The 18,137-nt window shown below is 37.9% G+C and overlaps 3 protein-coding genes across 3 annotated transcripts; all 3 read left to right on the forward strand.

Moving 5' to 3' along the window:
- The first annotated feature begins 272 nt into the window (after window positions 1-272).
- mav (maverick) lies at window positions 273-10,999 on the forward strand. The gene is made up of 3 exons (XM_011316836.1): window positions 273-1,267; window positions 4,992-5,109; window positions 8,883-10,999. Exons 1-3 carry the CDS (start codon window positions 890-892, stop codon window positions 9,641-9,643), a joined length of 1,257 nt encoding a protein of 418 aa, XP_011315138.1. The 5' UTR covers window positions 273-889; the 3' UTR covers window positions 9,644-10,999.
- A 2,202-nt stretch (window positions 11,000-13,201) lies between these two features.
- On the forward strand, window positions 13,202-14,362 carry LOC105274038 (uncharacterized). Its single transcript, XM_011316837.1, has 3 exons — window positions 13,202-13,510; window positions 13,917-14,024; window positions 14,086-14,362. Exons 1-3 carry the CDS (start codon window positions 13,447-13,449, stop codon window positions 14,220-14,222), a joined length of 309 nt encoding a protein of 102 aa, XP_011315139.1. The 5' UTR covers window positions 13,202-13,446; the 3' UTR covers window positions 14,223-14,362.
- A 459-nt stretch (window positions 14,363-14,821) lies between these two features.
- Window positions 14,822-16,602, forward strand: LOC105274039 (uncharacterized). The gene is made up of 3 exons (XM_011316838.1): window positions 14,822-15,014; window positions 15,681-15,791; window positions 16,358-16,602. Exons 1-3 carry the CDS (start codon window positions 14,954-14,956, stop codon window positions 16,480-16,482), a joined length of 297 nt encoding a protein of 98 aa, XP_011315140.1. The 5' UTR covers window positions 14,822-14,953; the 3' UTR covers window positions 16,483-16,602.
- Window positions 16,603-18,137: the final 1,535 nt, after the last annotated feature.

Here is an 18,137-nt window from a genome sequence, read left to right on the forward strand (position 1 = left end):
TAAGCATAATGAGAAAAAATTGGGAAAATTGGTGAAAAATTGGGGAAAAATGGGAGAAAATGGGGAATTGAGGGGAAAGTACGGAGTGAGAGTGAAAGAGAGTAAAGAAAGAAGAGTAAAAAAGCCAAGGGGGGGAAATGAAGAGGGAGAGGGCAGAAAGCGGGAGGCTCTGTGTTGCCTCGTGCCTCGGAAATGTTGGTGCTCGGTGGCGGGAGCAACGACGTATTATATAGACGGCTGGGCATATCCCCGCAAACAGTCGACACGCGGCCGTCGCGTTGTAGAGATTGACAAAGACCAGACATCCATTTTAAAAATAAAAAATTTTAATTAACGAAAAAAACGCCAATCACTCGACACCGATACTCCAATGAAATCCACCCTCACATGATTTCAATATTTTTCACACTTGGATTTTCTGGAGTTATGCCGCAACTTCCGCGTGTTCAAACTGACCACTTATCAACGTGTGCGCGCGCATTGCCCGGCTCTTTTCAAATGCAAGTGATTTTTTTGAGGGTAATTCAGGCTGGAGGGATTTAACACTCGTTTCTAGCACGTGTTTCGACGAGCCTGTGTCGAAAAAAGAAAAAAAAAAGGGAGTGACTGACACGTACACGATGAAGATAGTAGCCGTGCGGACGAGTGATCACACGAGCTACTGTAACAAATTCTTCTGCCTCGTGGGGCCGTTTCTCCGACATCGCAAATTGTTGATTTTTTAGTGAAAAAAAAAAAACCGTATTCAATTTTTGGAGGAATTTACGGTGGGAATATACCCACCGGTGAGATGACGAGGGCTTTTCATTATTGTGATAACCTGTGGAATTGAGAAGTCTTTGGAGATTAACGCGGATATTGCCGCAGTGTTTGTTCTGTTCTCTTGGCTATGGGCGAGGATTCAATAATATTGCCGATTGATCGCGTTATCTGTGAAGAAGACGACAGGACACGATTCAGGGTGGAGCGTGCCGGTAAATTTGTTAAATTTGGGAAGCGAAAGATTAACGGTAATTGGCCGATTGGTAAACCGAGAACTATTCAACAATTGGTTCGGGCATTCATCGGTAATCGACGATTTGTGATTTTTATCGGTTGTGCGCTTCTACTTGGCGGTTGTTATCTCGGTTTTGGTGGTCAAGGCAAATCTGTCAGGATGCAGGGGGATTTTTTTGGTGAGGTACAGCTCAGGGAGGACGAGATCGAGACCATAAGGAGGAGCATCGTGGAGGGTCTCGGGATGCAGAGGATACCTGATCCTTCCAAGGTATTTCTCACGCCTGAAATATCCATATTTTCTCTTATCAATTACCATATCACTTGGGTAGTTGGGAAAATTTTTTCCATCTCCAGTTTTTGGACTAGAGGGAGTAATAAAAAAAATTCGATTTATCCAGTTTAACTTTTTTATTCAGCACTGCATGATCGGTTATCAATTTATCTCGATAACTCTTGATTCCATGTAAAAACGCCAAAGGACTTTTTTGTAGCTAATCAATTTCCCCGTAAAATTCATCTCTTGGCGTTTTTAGGTAAAATTAATAGTTTTCGAGATAATGAGGGATTAATGATGATTTTGATTCCCATCGTTTGGTTTCAGTAATTCGTTACAGAATTTCAGGTGTTACATGATCAATTATCGATTTAACTCGATACCTCTCGATTCTATGTGAATACGCCAAAGGACTTTTTTGTAGCTAATTAATTTCCCCGCGAAATTAATCTTTTGGTGTTTTTCGTTATAACGAATAGTTTTCGAGATAATGAGGGGTTAACGACCATTTTGATTGCAGTCGTTTGGTTCAAGTAATTCGTTACAGAATTGCAGGTATTCATTAGGATGTTTAATGTTTATTGAAAACATATGGAAAATTAGAACGCGTTATGATGTATTCGGCTCATTAAGTCGCCCCATAAAATATCCAATTAAAACTTCAATTCTTTCTTCGAATCTCATCTGCGAGGGGGTCATTAAAATAAATGAGTAACTAAGGCATTTCAAATAATCGTAAATAACCTGGGTACATTCATTAACCACTGATAAATCAATTGACTACGGACAAGGAGTATCCACCCATGGGCAACAGGTGTCGGTTTTTAGTGGTCCCCAGTGCCTCCCCTAGAATCTTTCTACATCTTCCCTTCTCATTCAATCGCTGAGAATGTTGTGTTCCACTCGATGTTATAAGTTGACTCCGAGATAACGAAGGGACGAGTGAGAAAACCATTGGAGGGAACGGAACGCTGAGAATGTCGTTGGGAAATTCCAGACGTTCTGGGCGGTTCCGCCTACATGTGTGGGTAAATCGCCTCGGGGAGACCTCCAACATCGGGCTATTCGATACCTCCGGCCTCGGAAATCCAGGAACTTGGAAAGTCCAGGGGGCTATTCTCACTTTTATCTGACAAAGATTCACGAAGAATTCACGAAGAATTCACGAAGAATTCCCGCGAAATTCCGAATCTCCCGCCGTTTCGCCAACAATTACGGGACCAATTCAATTAATCAATTCATTAGTCAGTGAATTTTTCGGCAGCTGAAAATTAAAATCGCGAGAAATTCGCGAGAAAACTGAAAATTCCGGAATTATTCGGGAATTCACTTGCAAATTTATTTATTATTATGTTTCCATTGAAATTAAATTTATAGAAAATTTTGGATTTCACATTTTCGCGAGATTTTAGTGAAATCTTTTTAAAAATTCAGTCGCCGATTAATTACAGATGACAAATAATTACCTCAACCATTTTCCTTAATCCCCAATTATCAATTTTCTCATTAAAAATCCCAGTTTTTCCGGGAAATTTAGAAACTCTACATTCTCATCCACATTTATCAAACAAAAAAGCAGGGAGACAGGTCAGAGGATAGAACGAGCTTTTTATTCAATTAAATTTCGCCTCAACTCGACAAAGCCATTATCTCGAGTAATTACAAGAATGGACTAGAAGCGTCAAAGCGGTCCCCCGAAAATTCAGTGATTCAAGTGCCCTCGAGTGGTTAGTCAAGCACGCGACATCTTGAGTGACTCGTTTAAGTGAGTTTAAACAAACTCCGGGTAATTGCAAATGAGAGAAAGGAGAAGAAAAGGGCGGATAGGGCGTCGCGACGCGGTAAATGGACCTTCTCCAAGAGCAAAAAAAAAACCTGGGGCAATGCCAAGACCCAATGGCATTGGAACACCCAAAAAAAAAATATATCCACTGAGTGTTTTGAGGAAATTTAATTATCTACTCATGAGACATTTATCGTCGAACTTCCGGGACGTAATTGCGTGTCAATAGTACTTGCAATAGTTGTAATATTTTTTATTTACTCATAACTGTCAATAATTGTTGTGCAATTATTAATTTTTTCGGAGTTCCCATTCCCATTTTTTTACCTTTTTTACATAATATTCATAATAATAATAATGATAATAATAATAATAATTTTGAGAAGAATTTCTTCATATAATCCCCGGAGAATTTATACCCGAATTTTTGTTCTGACTGGAAATTCAGGAAAAATGCCTGAATTTTTGTTTCTAAATGCAAAATTAATTAATTAATTAATTAATTAATGGACGAATGAATTAACAAATGACGTAGAATTATTATCAGATTCAATATAAAATTGTGGAATGACTTAATTAATGAATTTCAATGGCGATTATTGATATCTGGATTTATTTCGAGTTATCGAATTAATTAGTTCGATATAATTGCGGTTTAGAATGTAGTTGGCTACCTGCAACTATTGTCCTGGGGAATGAGTTCTGGGAGGTTATTTTCGACTGGAAAAAATATCAATCCTTGAAACATTTTTTTTCTCAATGTAATTCCGATGGACACCGTGTCTTGGACCACCGGCGACTCACCTTTACGACTCCTGGGGCTCATTACGGGCGCCCCACGAGGTTTTCTGGATAAATAAGGGGAGATTATGAGAGTGGTGAAAGGTTACTCACACACAAATATTCCACTTTGTTTCGGCGCTAACGAGGCGATAGCCTACAATGAGAGAAGAATTTTTTGCCTCGAAATTTTCGGAGTTAACTGAAGAAATTCTCCCATAATTAAAAATACCACTGATCCTAGATTGATCATTTTTTTTTAAGTACTCGAGTACCTGAAGATATTTTTGATGATGACGAATTTTTCCTCCTAGATTAGATGTACACAGGGAAAATAATTAATTTTGCAAAGTCCATTTACTGATGACTAGATAATCCACATATTTCAATTTAGATTTCCCTGGCAGGAGTAAATTAATTCACTAGATTTTTCTCTCGTGGAAAGGAAAACTCAACAAAATTCCTCCGTTCGTCATTCCAGAGCAAAAGGTGTTCGAGGAAAATTTTACCTTGCGAATACTAATTTTTTGAAGTTTCCGGTAATTTTGTCTGAATTTCTGTAAGTCACTTCCGTAATCGATGATCGATGTAATCATCCGTAATATTTCTTCGATATTTCTCTCGATGAATTGTCAAACTCTTGGGAATGAAAACAAAGGGAATTTTCCCGTTTTAATGATTTAATCGAGAGGACTTTAGTCGATCCGTGTGGATTGAATAATTTCCAACACAAAAAGCGTCTAAAATAATTCACCGACCCGAGTTAGACCCCGATAATAATTATCAGCATGGCGATAACTATCGCAATGATTCGGGAAGTTCCGAACGAACGGGATGAAATCAATTAAGAGGTCCAAGTTCAATCGGTGAATGATTTTTCGGAGAAATCATCCTCTGGGTCAACGTCTCGGCGTCAACAACTCCATCACTCTTTTTCCTCGCACACCCGTTTATATCTTTTTTTAGAATTCCCTCCCCATTTTTTTTTTTACGAGTGTTATCTCTCTCGAGGAACGATCCCACTCGACTTCTCACTCCCTTACTCGTCTGTGTTTTGTTAATTAGCAACAAGTCCCTGGGTAAATTTTTTTTTTTGTCATCCACTCCACATCTTTTCATCGTTCTGACTAAATGCATTTTTGTTTCGTCCGACAGGCGAACGTGAGTCAGACGGAGTATGAAAGAGCCCACGTCGAATACCTGAGGAGACTGCAAATGTCGAGAGCACCTGGTGACAGAAGACGAAGAAGACTTCACACGTTTCATGCCACAGGTAACAATGCCCTTTCAATTGACTTATCTCTTTTTTTCTTCTTTCATGTCATTTTTTTCATCACTTCGATAATTTTTTGGGTACCGTTGGCCTTTTAATTGATGACATCCAACGGTTTACCTTGAATTTTTATCAACTACTTCATGTTCTTGGATTAAGCTTCCGGTATACGTCGTGGGAATTCTAAACCAGTGACACCTCCATCGAAATTGCAAGCGAATCATTAGCCTTCATCAACTCAACGATTCATCTATCTACGATTAATCTTCATAATAATTAAATAAATAATTTTATGAAGTACTTGAAAATACAAAATTATAGGTTCCGTACGTTTACAATTACCAGATAATTGGTGAATATGGTGATATAATTATTTCAATAATTTCCGTATATTGAAAAAATATATTTCTTCCGGGGGTTTATGAAAAAATATTAATGGGATTTTGACAAGTTTCACTTTCAACCTGTCGAGATAATTCAGCGTTGTCTTCTTCGTCCTCGTTCGTTCGCATTGACTCACTTCCTGGGGATTACCGGTACTTTTTTAATGATCACTCAGATGACGTTTGCCATGAGCCGATGAAAAACCCGTCATTAATTTCTCATTCGAAATTCTCGCCTCTCGGTTACGAAATTATTTTTTTAGAACGTCTCAATCGTCGGGGATCCTGTAATTCTTTTGCCTCTTGTTCCGCTGATCGTCGCAGTTTCATCCTGATAATTTTTTTTTTAGGATGGCACTGAGACTCGGTGTAATTGCATCCTGTTTACTTTGCAAAGTCTGGGGACTGGTCATCCACCCCTTGCCAGTTTCAGGAGCACTTTTACCGGGGGTCAAACGTCGGGGGCGAGTTTCCGGTTCACGTTTGTTTCTTGACGAGAATTATAGTCAGACGAACGAAGTCTCACGACCCCATTTTGCTCAGGCTATTTCCCGGGGCTTATCAGCAGCTCCACAATCGGTTTTTCGCCGCCATTTTTTTTTCCCTCGGTACAGATGACACAATGCGCGGGGCTATTCGTTTACGAATATCGTGAGGCAATGATTGCTGAGTTTAAAGTGATTTCAAGTGATTCCGGTATTACAATACTTGAATTCAAAATAATTACTTTCAATGATTTCAATGACTTTCGTCGATTTCCGGATTATATAAGTCATTTTACATGTTTTTTTCATTTTGTTTTCAGATTTTTTTTCTTTCTTCATCATGTTTTTATAAAGAAGTTCGAGTTTTTAGTGTTTTAATTCTTTTTTTATTTTTGTCTTTTCTCTGGTGTTGACCATAATATATTTTGAAAATATATAGAAAACAAAATTTTGGAGAATATTTTTGAAAATATGAAAAATTGAATTCGAAATAATTACTTTGAATAATTCCAAAAACATTCTCGATTTCATGATTACAAATTATTTTGAATGTTTTCATTTTGTTTCCACGAATTTCATAATTTTTTAATAAAAAAGTTTGAGTTTTTACTATTTTAATTCTTTTTCAATTTTAGTATCGTCTCTGGTGTTGACCATAATATTTTTAAAAAATATCTAGAAAACATGAAATTTTGAATAATATCTTTAAAAATATGTTCTTCCAGTTCTATGTGAAAATATTGAAAACTTATTAAATAATATTGCTATTGAGTAACAATCAGTCACGCTAGATATTGAACGTAACAACTCAATTATCCATGAGAAAAAAAAATATCCAGAAAGTATTCCCCACAGACAAATGACCGCAAGAAGATAAATCCATGTTTTCCATATCAAAGTAACGCATTACTCAGTAGCCTCGATAAACATCTTAAGTGTCTGTGTACCGAGGCGTTAGGATTATCAATCAAATTAGCAATTACCATCTCGCGAGATGAAATAAAAATGAATAAAATGTGAGGGTGTGTAGAAAAACGCTGAGACACGGGTTTGAGAATACTTGGAAGTCACAAGTGGTCTCGCAATGTGGGCCTGAAGAGACGTGTACTTGAGACTTGTGTTATAATCCCCTTTTTTCTCCCCCTCTCATTTCCAACCGCTCTCCTCTGTACTCTCCTCACATTGTCCTCGTAATACGTATGTCACGTTACGAAATAGAAATTCCATTCGAACAACGAGTTTTTGTTGAATGCTGTGATCAATAGACCCCGACCATTTACCTCCATATCAGAATTATTCCGCTAAATTATCGGATCATTATTATCTCGTTAACGAACGTCAATTCAAAATTCAACGCAAAATAAATTGTCTATATCATATTAACCACAAAAATAATCTTCAAATTCCAATTCCATCTTCGCCATTACAATATCAAGTAGATAATGTAATGAGTAATGAGAACATGCAATTAATACTTTTATAAGTCAGCATCGGCACGCATAATTTATCCACTGCATACATGCACGATTATTTACTATAAATAATCTTTACAAAACTGTAAATTATCCGAACAATGGAAAATGAACCCTTGAAAATGTGAATTTCATTATCTCACAATATTTAAACAAACGGAAAGTCGATTAAAAAAAAAACGATAATGACCACTTGTTTGAGTCCTAATTCCATTCCTCTCTTCCTCATCTTCTCCCCCTGAAGACGTCTTCCACTTGAACTTCCGGCCACACAAAGTTGTCACCGACAATGGGCTTTGCCCCAGGGGAAATGATTTTACAACATCATTTCCTAGAGTCATAAAAAAAAAAATCAACGTAGAGTCGTTAAGCCGACGTGACCGTAAAATATCGTGAATTTTTTAGTACCCATCCGATGAAATATTTATCTCGTTATGTTTGTTGAGAAATAGTAATATCAAATGTAATAGTGAAGGTAAACGATTAACGGGAACGTGGGCAGGCGCCAACCGATCACTCAGTATCTATTTTCAATCGGAATACCGGATTGATAAAATTCTATTATCGGAGACGATGAGTCGATGGGCTATTCCGTGTATCACACCGATTTATGTTACCTAGAGATAAATGTATCACCTAGAGTACTTCACTGTGATTTCACTCGGAATGTGCATCACTCTTTCATTCCGGAGATATAGGGGCCACCAGAGGATGATGTGCGTATTACATTCCTCCGATTATTGTGTAAATACAACGAAATTCTTTGAATTTTATTAACCCACGTATGTGATCGCTGGGGAGATATGTATTTTTAGGTGATTCTATTTTGCCAGAGTGGTCACTACTAAATACCGGAAGTCGTGTAAACATTGGGGGAGGGAGTCGGTTCAAAGATTCAATTAAATATTTACAGCTCAATATTTTGTGTAATTGTATTGATTAATAATTACGGAATTTTTCGGTTCGTTTTAAAAAGTAAAGTGCCATTTTTGTACACAAATCACGAAAATTATTGTTTTTTATAATTATAATGTGTATTTGTAAATGTGTTTAATTTTTATTTGAATGGATCTATTTGAATTGTGGAAGTGATAATTATGAGTGTCACACGTTCGTCTCGTGGTACAGAATTACGATCGAAAATTGATAATCATTTAATAATAATTATTATAATTACTATTGTTTGTCGAGAATAATTCTTTTAATTATTCAACAGCAGAATAAATCTAATATGAAAAAAATCGTACAGTCAATTAGAATTTTGAGTTCATTCAATTATTTACATTATTATCGCGGATTTTTTTGCATTATTTGACAACTAGTTGATTTATCCATTTATATTAGTTTAAACATAGAAACATTGAAAATTAAATATTAATATTCAATTCAGCCTTTTTAATGAGAGATATAAAAATAAAAATTGATTGTTACAGAGGAGATGGATGTGTCAAGAGCCAGACGTGACGTGTCATCGAGTGAGATCAACCTGTACTTTCCCCTGGATCTCCCAGAAGACGAGGAAGTCGACCACGCGACCCTAAGACTGGTTCTGGAGCCGGGGACTGTCTCAGATGAATTGGAAGTATCGGTTTATCGAATCGAGGATGAATCAAGACACTGGGTGTCGAGTGCACGATTTACAGAGGTGACAGGTGCCCGATGGATCGAGCTAGATGTCACGGAGTTGGTTGTCCTCTGGCACGAGGGTGCCATCGACAATCTGGGAATGGATGTGGGTGTGAAGGGTTCCCCAGGGGCTGCCCTGGCCTCACCCTACCTCAATGTCCTCTCGACGACAGGACAGAGCCGACGGAGACGATCAGCCACCGATCACCTCATGTCTCTTCACAAGGGGCGAAGAACCGATCGCCCATGTGACACCAATAAGTGCTGCAGGCACGAAATGACGGTCATCTTCAAGGATCTCAGGGGCTTCGACTTCATCATTCAACCAAAGACTTTTGACGCTGGATACTGCAAGGGCAGGTGTCCACCCAGATTCAATCCTGCTCATCATCATGCTCTACTTCAGAGTCTCATCTGGAAAGAGAACAAGAGAAAAGTACCTAGACCGTGCTGTGCACCTAGCAAACTCTCTGAGCTTGAGATACTCTACTTCGACGAGAGTGATTCGACTAAACTTAAGGTCGCCAGCTGGAAGAACATGAAGGTTCTGGAGTGCGCGTGCTCTTAGAGCTGCCACTTGGGTTCAATTCACCAAAGAGTTTAGACATGAATTTTTTTTTTTATTATCTTCCCTCCCCATCCACCGTTCTACGATACTTTTGTCTTCTTAATCTCATACGTGTAACCCTTGACTCTTTTTTTTTTCTGCCTCTTGTGACTGTGATATTAAACGTACGGGACTCAGCGATGGTGTGGCCTCCACGCCAATTAGATTTTTCTAGGTTCTTTTTAGGAGTTTATCGAGGAGTTTTCCGATTGATGAGGGCTTGTTAATTTATCTGAGCTCCTGCACTTGATCACGGAATCATTAGTCGTTCAATTGTCTGAGGAAGTGGGAAAATTACCTACGTCGAATTTGCCGATCTCTCGGCGATCGGTTTTGAGGAAAGTCACCGATTTTTCATGGAAATGTTAAATCCTCGGTTTTTGCGGTAATTCATGAGTATTTCAGGATTTGATTTGGATTTATTTGGAAACAATCATCAGAATTCCATCAGAATTAATGCAGCGGGAATTGATGCGACGGGAAATCCATGGATTTCCAAGAAAACTAATGAACTTAGAAGAAAATATGATAAAACGTTTTTTGTAGAGAATTTAATGAACAATAAAAATGTCCCCAAGTGTTTTCTTTGAAAATCGATAGTTTTGCAGATAATTCAATGAACATCTGTTGCGAAGTGGTGAACCGCGAGAAGCGCATTATCTTTCGCGGTCAGTTTTTCGCGAATATCACGGGATTGAAGGAAAATGATGATATTTTCATAAATACCTTTTTTGTAGCTTTTATCTTTTTCTACAAAAAATGTCTATGAAAAATCTCGCTAGGTCTCACCGATTCCGAGATATTGGCAGATTATTGGCATTTATCACTTCGCTAGGGAAATGGTTAATTCGATTTATTGAATTTTGTCAGTTCGCCAGTGAATTATTGTGGCTCGAGATGTTGTAAGGACTTTTGGGGGGAGGGTATTTAGTGCAATGATTTGGGGGAGGTGTGGTTTTGTCAATTGTCCACCAGAATATGCCACTTGCCCGCTGGACTCCAACTGGACTATTTATGTCCCGGAGACCGCTCCCACGGTTTATCCACAGTGTACATATTTATTAATTTATTTTAACGTTTACGGTCATTTAGCGGTTTGAGAAATTTATCATGCGCAAGTCTGGTTTTTTATTGGAATATTTCAGGTCGAGTTTATATGTTTTTACGTGTGTATGTGTAATGTGTATTTAGGTATGTAGTGAATCTCATGGAGAGAATTATCGGGAGTTATTTTTTTTGCAACTCCAGACCATTCAATTCGGATGGAATTTCATAGGGAATTTATTGTTTCATTGATATTAATAAAAATATGAGATTTTAAAATTTCTGCGTTTGTTATTTTTATTCACTGATTTTTCCTTCTTGAAACTAGTTTCATTGCGAGACTGCAAAGTTATGGATTTATTTTCATTGAGATTTTCCTCGATTCAGCTGTTGATTAATTCTTCGATGAAATATCGTCCGTCATTCTTGGAGGGAGAGAATTATTTTTAATTCAAGGCTCTCGAGGAAAAGTCCTTCGACAATTTTTTATTATAGAATTTGAAAGTTATCGTCTTTCTCCTCCCGCCGCGATTATGATAACCAATTGATTTTCCGTTTTACCGGCCGTCAAGAGGATAAATCATTTCTCTGGAGTTCTGCAGATGGAGTTAGTGACTGGAATTGTCTCTCGGCGCGAAAAAATAAATTAAATAATCAATGACCCACTTTGCATGACTTTCCCTCCTACATTGTAGTTGTACTATTTCGTAGATAATTATTATCGGAGGATTTGCAAAAGGTGCGAGTGGCAGAATTTTGCAGGTACCCGCACATCGAAACTCATCCATTTGGACGAATGTTATCAAGAAAGCTTCTGAGTTGAACAAACAGAATTGCTCGCACCAGAAAAGAAATGATCAAATATTAATAAACGATTTTATCTCTCGATTAATACCCCGAGGTATTTCTCCTCAATTTCACAAAATTCATTCCGTAATTTTTACTGCAAAATTTTTACTAAAAATATTATTATTTCTCATCATTTATAATTCTTAAAAATAAATTGTAATATAAATTATATGTTTTTATAAATTTTCCGATGGGGATATTATCACCATTAACTTATTTTCAATTATTTTTCTCAATGATCGAGAGAAGGGGAATGAATTTAGATGCATTTTATTAATACTGATTTTTGATAGATGATTAATCAGTAATTTATGTAGATCACAGAGAGGATTAATTAGTTTGAGTAATTAGAAGTAATTTTTATCGGAAGTTTCGGGGGTTAATCGACTCTTTATTCACACGATCACACAATTTTAATGGGATGAATCGATTGAATCAGAAAGATCTCGAGTGAATCCCCTGGGGTGGATCCAGCGTGAGAGGTCCAGAGATCGATCTCGGCCGCATTTACGGAGACGCCTCGGAGGAACCAAACGAGTTTGCGCTCGCACGAAACGATCGACCTCTTGAACCCACCCGCGAGACAATCGTTCCTTTCTTCGATACCTCGAAAAAAAAAAAAAGAAATTAAAAAAATCATCTGACTACCCGGGGCGATAAAAAATAACCGATAAAAAAATACCTGGCGCCAGTAGGCGACGAGGATGACGAGCTCCACCGAGTGATTCCACGGTATGACTTATTCTCGTTGGAGTAAACAGGAGTAATCAGGAGTAATCAGGGGTAATCAGGAGGAAAGCCTTGGGATTGTCACTTCAATGATTATCAAGACTGTTCGGGGAATCGATTTTTTTCTCGATAGTTTTTTGAATTCAGGGGAATCCCGGGATTTTGGAATGGGAAATCGAATATTTTCTGGGAACTAACGTCAGGGGAAGTCATCTCTGGAACCTATTGTTTCGCGTTATCACTAGTCTTTGTCTCTTGATAAGAATATTATCAACAATTTACCACCAGCGGGGACTGTCATTTTATTAACTATTTGGACGATAAATATTTACGTATTCACGTCATTCGGACTCCGATTCACAGAGAAAAAATATGGTTTATTAAATATTGTTGTGGTAATTGATTAAATATTTTATGCACATCGTCGAGATCATCTGGAGTGGATTCAAGTCGAGCTGTCAAATTATCCGTGTGAAGCAGCTGTTAAAAATATTGACAGCAGAAGGTTGAGTTTAATCTTGAGATATGATGTCATCGCTTGAATAATAATTACAATTATGAACTTTCCTTGAGACAATCAATATCATTACGGCAGTTGAAGTTGACGCTCGTCTGTAAATATTTTCAAATCTCCAATTGCGCTGTTAGAAAAAAAAATTCAATTTCGGATTTCACTGAAAATTCAGTAGAATATTATTATTCATTAATATATAGAAAATTCCTTATTTTATTTAAATTTATAATCCAATATGGCGATTCGTTGTCAAATTGCATTAAATTTCCAATCAAATCGGAAATTTCATGATTTTTTCAAATTCAAAAATTGATTTTTCAGAATTTTTTGTTGTCTATTCGTTTCGAGAGGAAATAAAACGGAAATTTATAGTTTTATTTCACTTTTCCACTAAATTCTGAGTTTTGACATTTCAGTGGAATTTTCATGCGATAATAATTACCGGAACTCGCTGCGGAAAATTCAGATATTTTTTAACAGTGTGTTCTCCAACTGGGGGACAGATTCATGTCGTACATCAAAGTCAACACTTTGTCGCGCCTGTTTTTTATATAAATACTTGGTACAAGCAGTGCCACTGCATTGACATACCGGCTCCTGTCACTGACAGTACTAGGAGAAGATCAAAATGAAGAGCTCTATTCTCTGTCTGACGCTAATTCTGACGCTCGTCGTCTTCATCGGCTCCACTGGTAAGTACTATTTTCTATTTACTCGTGGCTTTGTGATAATAACCTTGAGGATAATTGACAATTACTCCATTTATTCCGTGTAAGTGAGTTAGAACTGTCAATCTTTGTCAAACTGTCACGGCGCAGTGACACTAGAAGGAATTGAATCATCAGTTTTTCGGAGATATCTCCAAAATTACGAGGAATAGCGAAATTTTCAGTTAAATATTTTTTGTAGAGGGGATTGAGAACTATAAAAAAGGTGGTGACAAAAATTTCGGTATCTTTTTTAGTTTATGAGATATTTTTAAATTAACTAAAGCGGCGGGGTAACAGGTCAACAAAAAATTATTGATTACTACAAATATCCCGTCAATTAACTTGATTTTTTTGCAATTAATTAACGGTTCAATTAATTAATTAACAGGTGCTGAAGACCAGTGTGCAAGCCACAACTGTCTCCCCCCAAATCAATGCAAAAGTTTCGCACAATATGGAAATTGTCCGACAAGAGGGCATTCTTGTTGCAAAGAAGGTAACTATCCCCGAAAATTCGTCCTAAAAATATTAATTAAATAATTAATTAATTGTTACAGTCCGCCCGGAATTTCGAAAGGCCTGTCGTCATTTCGGGGGCGAGTGTGTGACACATCAATGTAATCAACGTCTTATCGCACGTCAAGCCCTGGATTGCGGCGCCAATGAGGTGTGCTGCATCCTAATTACAAAATAATTAGTAAATTGTTAATTAATAAGTCTCTTAAACTACCAAATATAATCAATTATTACGGCAACAATATTCATCATTTCGCCAACTCTCAGGAATTTTTCTCTAATAAAAATAATAAATCAATAAATATTTATTGAATTGAATTATACAAGTTATTGAATAAAACCTGAAGATCCAAATGAATGACTACTAATTAATAATCAATACTAATTATTATTAATACTTATCAACTTAAAAATGAAACACTTGAAAAATGTAGGATAAATAAAAATTGAATAATTAATCATTATTAAAATTAATAATTATCGTATTAATAAAGTCCAAACAATAAATAATGACTCCATCTTTATTATTTATTATCTATCCAGAAAATCCCGGATGATCCAAGATGAATTAAATAAATTAAATTATTAAACAAATTAAATAAAAATAATTTTACGCAGTACAAATTAAATCGCAGTCTCCTGCATTAATCATTAAATTAAATTCATTACCGAAAATTATATCCGGAGTAATTAATACTGGATTCCCCCCACACGCCTGAGCGTTATGTTAATTCACTTGTCCTTAAAGATAATGAGTGAAGCTACTGTGTTGCCATAATTGTTTTAACACACATAAACTCTGGATTTTCCCGCTGATACCATTGCACGTACGTCAAGCCGACACTTGCGCAATTTTTTTATTCTATTGTAGCACAAGCTGTTGAGTGCAGAGCAAAAAGAGAATTCAAGATGAATCAATCAATTACTCTCGTCACACTCGTTCTAGGAATCACTGCTGTCATCTGCACTGGTGAGTCATTGATTTACATTTCCGATTATTTTTGCAATTCTCTGTTGAGACGTATTTTCGCTGTAAAATTAAAAAAAAATGGTCGAGGTATTGCATCTTTATTACCGCATGCAGGCGGTTTTTTTTTTTTCAATTTCCTGGAGATAATTTATCTTAAACTCTAGAGATCAGACTAGTGCAAATGGCCTTGGAGAATATTCTTTTCATGGTACCGGGGGTTTTTAAATCGAGAGGTCTCGGGGGGAGAACCTACTCTTTGATCTTCAACGATAGACAGGGGAAGTGAGACCTGGTGTTAACTCTCCCTCCGGATTTGAATTGTTCGTCTTCTTTAATACCCCAGTCTCTTCCATTGACTTTACATTGCGAATTAGTTCAATGAACCGGAAAATCGGAGTCATACTCATTTTTTTTGGATTACTATAAAGTCCCCTAGAGTAAACCCCCCTGAAAAATCCGGACAGATGAAGTTCTTTGATGTTCGAACAGAAATTCGATAAGGAACTGCTGATAAACTGGAGAAAACTCATTCTTAATTTGATAAAATGGTTTCTGTAATCCAGAAACTTTTATTCTAATAGCAATTTTTTCGCAGAAATTGAGGAGATTATTTACTCGTCTTTATGATCTATGAGATGATTTTTTGGGAGTTGTTTTTTGTCGCAGGTGCTGTGGAGATGTGTCCAGAGGAGAATTGTTTGGCTTCTGATAAATGTGAAGAGATTGTGAAGGGCGATATGAAGTGTCATCTTCAGGGGACGACTTGCTGTAGTGTAGGTGAGAATAAAATAAAATCAGGTCTGAACTTCTGAGAAATCATTTGAAATCCACAATCATTGTGTGATGATTTATGACAACGAATAATGAATAATAATAAATTTGGAATTCTGTTGTGAAATTGTAAATTATGATAGGGATTTTTTTTCGAGGCCAGTGTTTTGCAAATATCTCGGGATTGAAGAGAGATGATGATTTTCACATAGAAACCTTTTCTGTAGCTCTTATCTTTTTCTATAAAAAATATTTTAACAAAAAAATCGCTATGTTCCTCCAATTCCGAGAGATCGGCGAAAAACTGGCCTCCAAATGAATTACCATGGATATTGGATATTCTTTCAACTCCGAAACCTGGAGAACGCCATAAAATTTCTAACCGATCATTCCTCAAATGTCTCTTGAATACAGAGTGAAATCCCAGATTTCTCTTTTTAGAACTCATAAAAATCAGCAAAACACCAGCTGTCGGTTCCCGTTAAAACCTAAACCTTGAAAGATATTTAAATGATTTCCAAATCCGTTCGGAGTTCTTCTCTCTTCATCACTTGAATTTCTCTGAATTCTAGTAATTTCCGAATTTCAAACGCACTGCAGGCATCACGGGGGCGAGTGCATGAAGACCTGCTCCTCGACTCTAATTAGAGAAGTAATTGACTGTCCGGATAATGAGTACTGCTGCGTGTTGGTCTGATAAAAAAATTCCCACCAATCGTTTTCCCTGTCTTGCCAAAAATTTCCCCTCACCTCCAGAAATCCCGTACATCACTCCCTTCTCAATCCTGAAAAAAGAATAATTAAATAAATAACTAACAACAACAAAGACCAATCGACTTGTTTACTCATTCAAAATATTGACATAATCAGAAAATTCTGGCCATCTCCACTCGAAATAATTCCCTCCAACACTCCCCCCTTCAGCGTGTCCAGAATTCCTAATAATCAATCAGCCCCTAATAGTTTTTCCTTCCTTTTTAAATAATAATTAAAGAACAATAAGAGAAAGTGACTTGGGGAAAAGAGGAAAAGAGGAAAAGAGGAAAAGGGGAAAAGAGGAAAAGGGGAAAAGGGGAAAAGGGAAACCCTGTGTTGGTGGGGTGTAAGAAAAATTTCAAGTGGATTCTTCTGGGATGTGGAGAGAAAAGCAAAATAGAGAGCGACGGAGAAGATGTCGATGTAGGTGGCGAGGGGGTGGGCAGAAGAGGTTGGTGAGGGGATGAAAAGAGGAGGGAAAAGACAGGGGATACTGATGTGCCCGAGGCAATGCAGGCAGACACGAGGTAGAGCCATTTCGTTAGCCCGGGGCAAGGCGGGAATCATGCCGCGCTTGGAAGGATGCCGTTGAACGAAAGAGGCGAAGAAGAGGATGAGGATGAGGATGCCTCGGGCTGGGACAAGGTTGGTCGGTGCGGGTACGGAAACAGTCGGGAGATAGTGCGCGCACAGCGCTGGGGGTTGTGGCATAGCTCCAGGCCCATCCAGATGCGAAGTGGTTGATAGGTAGGGGGTGAACAGGGGGATTATGCCTCAGGGTGGGAATGAGACAATGCAGGCCTTGTGTCCTGGGGCTGTACGGTCGACCAAGGCCCTCTACGACGCTCACAGAGCCATAACGATGCCCTCGGGGTAAACCCCGTCGTGGGCTACAGCGTCGGATGGAAAACGATAAGCACCAAATGAAATATTAATGAACCCAACTGCACACTCCAACTCTATGACATTTAGCACTCGATATCAAATTTCAGGTCTAGGGAAATAAAATTGTTATGGGTAATTGCAAATTGGGGGGAGGGGGATGGGTGTATGGGGGAGGGTATGGGGTATGACGTGGTTTGATGACAATTTTTTTGATTTTTTGGGTTCTTTTTTTTTTTTGCTGGAGGGATTGGGGATGATTTTTGGTTTGAGGGAGGGTGATGGCGGTGGGAGTGGGAGTGGAAGGGGAAATAAGGGAATGCATGAACACAGACTGGTGGATTTTTCTAGGGGATATGAATGTGAGGTTTATCCCGGCGGGCAATTCCGTAATTGCAAGGAAAGATGAGGGAAATGCTCGTGGAGTGGGATCTCGGAGATATAAACCCCGAGACTTCATATCCCACCTTGGGAGGAGGCGATATCAGGGTAATGCCGCCCCCGCGAGCCAACACCACCGTTAGGGGGCCCTCCAGAGTGAAGATTCTACGAGTCTATCTCACTTCATCGCACGATCTTCACGAGTCGCCGGGGGACTAGTGTTTGTTGGGTAAAAATTGAGGATTTTTCTTGTTTTTAAATAATTTTTCAGGGATACCGGTTGAATTGGAGGGGGAAATTGAATAAATGAAAGACAAACAGTGAAATTTCGAA

This window comes from Fopius arisanus, unplaced genomic scaffold, assembly GCF_000806365.1.
Source record: "Fopius arisanus strain USDA-PBARC FA_bdor unplaced genomic scaffold, ASM80636v1 scaffold00009, whole genome shotgun sequence".
NCBI lineage: Eukaryota > Metazoa > Arthropoda > Insecta > Hymenoptera > Braconidae > Fopius > Fopius arisanus.

Excerpts from the sequence above, each read along its gene's own strand:
- mav (XM_011316836.1), top strand. The coding sequence starts at position 890 with ATGGGCGAGGATTCAATAATATTGCCGATTGATCGCGTTATCTGTGAA. Across the intron at positions 1,268-4,991 it reads GGATACCTGATCCTTCCAAG|GCGAACGTGAGTCAGACGGA; the intron begins GTATTTCTCACG and ends TTCGTCCGACAG. Across the intron at positions 5,110-8,882 it reads TCACACGTTTCATGCCACAG|AGGAGATGGATGTGTCAAGA; the intron begins GTAACAATGCCC and ends TGATTGTTACAG.
- LOC105274038 (XM_011316837.1), top strand. The coding sequence starts at position 13,447 with ATGAAGAGCTCTATTCTCTGTCTGACGCTAATTCTGACGCTCGTCGTC. Across the intron at positions 13,511-13,916 it reads CGTCTTCATCGGCTCCACTG|GTGCTGAAGACCAGTGTGCA; the intron begins GTAAGTACTATT and ends ATTAATTAACAG. Across the intron at positions 14,025-14,085 it reads GCATTCTTGTTGCAAAGAAG|TCCGCCCGGAATTTCGAAAG; the intron begins GTAACTATCCCC and ends TAATTGTTACAG.
- LOC105274039 (XM_011316838.1), top strand. The coding sequence starts at position 14,954 with ATGAATCAATCAATTACTCTCGTCACACTCGTTCTAGGAATCACTGCT. Across the intron at positions 15,015-15,680 it reads CACTGCTGTCATCTGCACTG|GTGCTGTGGAGATGTGTCCA; the intron begins GTGAGTCATTGA and ends TTTTTGTCGCAG. Across the intron at positions 15,792-16,357 it reads GACGACTTGCTGTAGTGTAG|TAATTTCCGAATTTCAAACG; the intron begins GTGAGAATAAAA and ends TCTGAATTCTAG.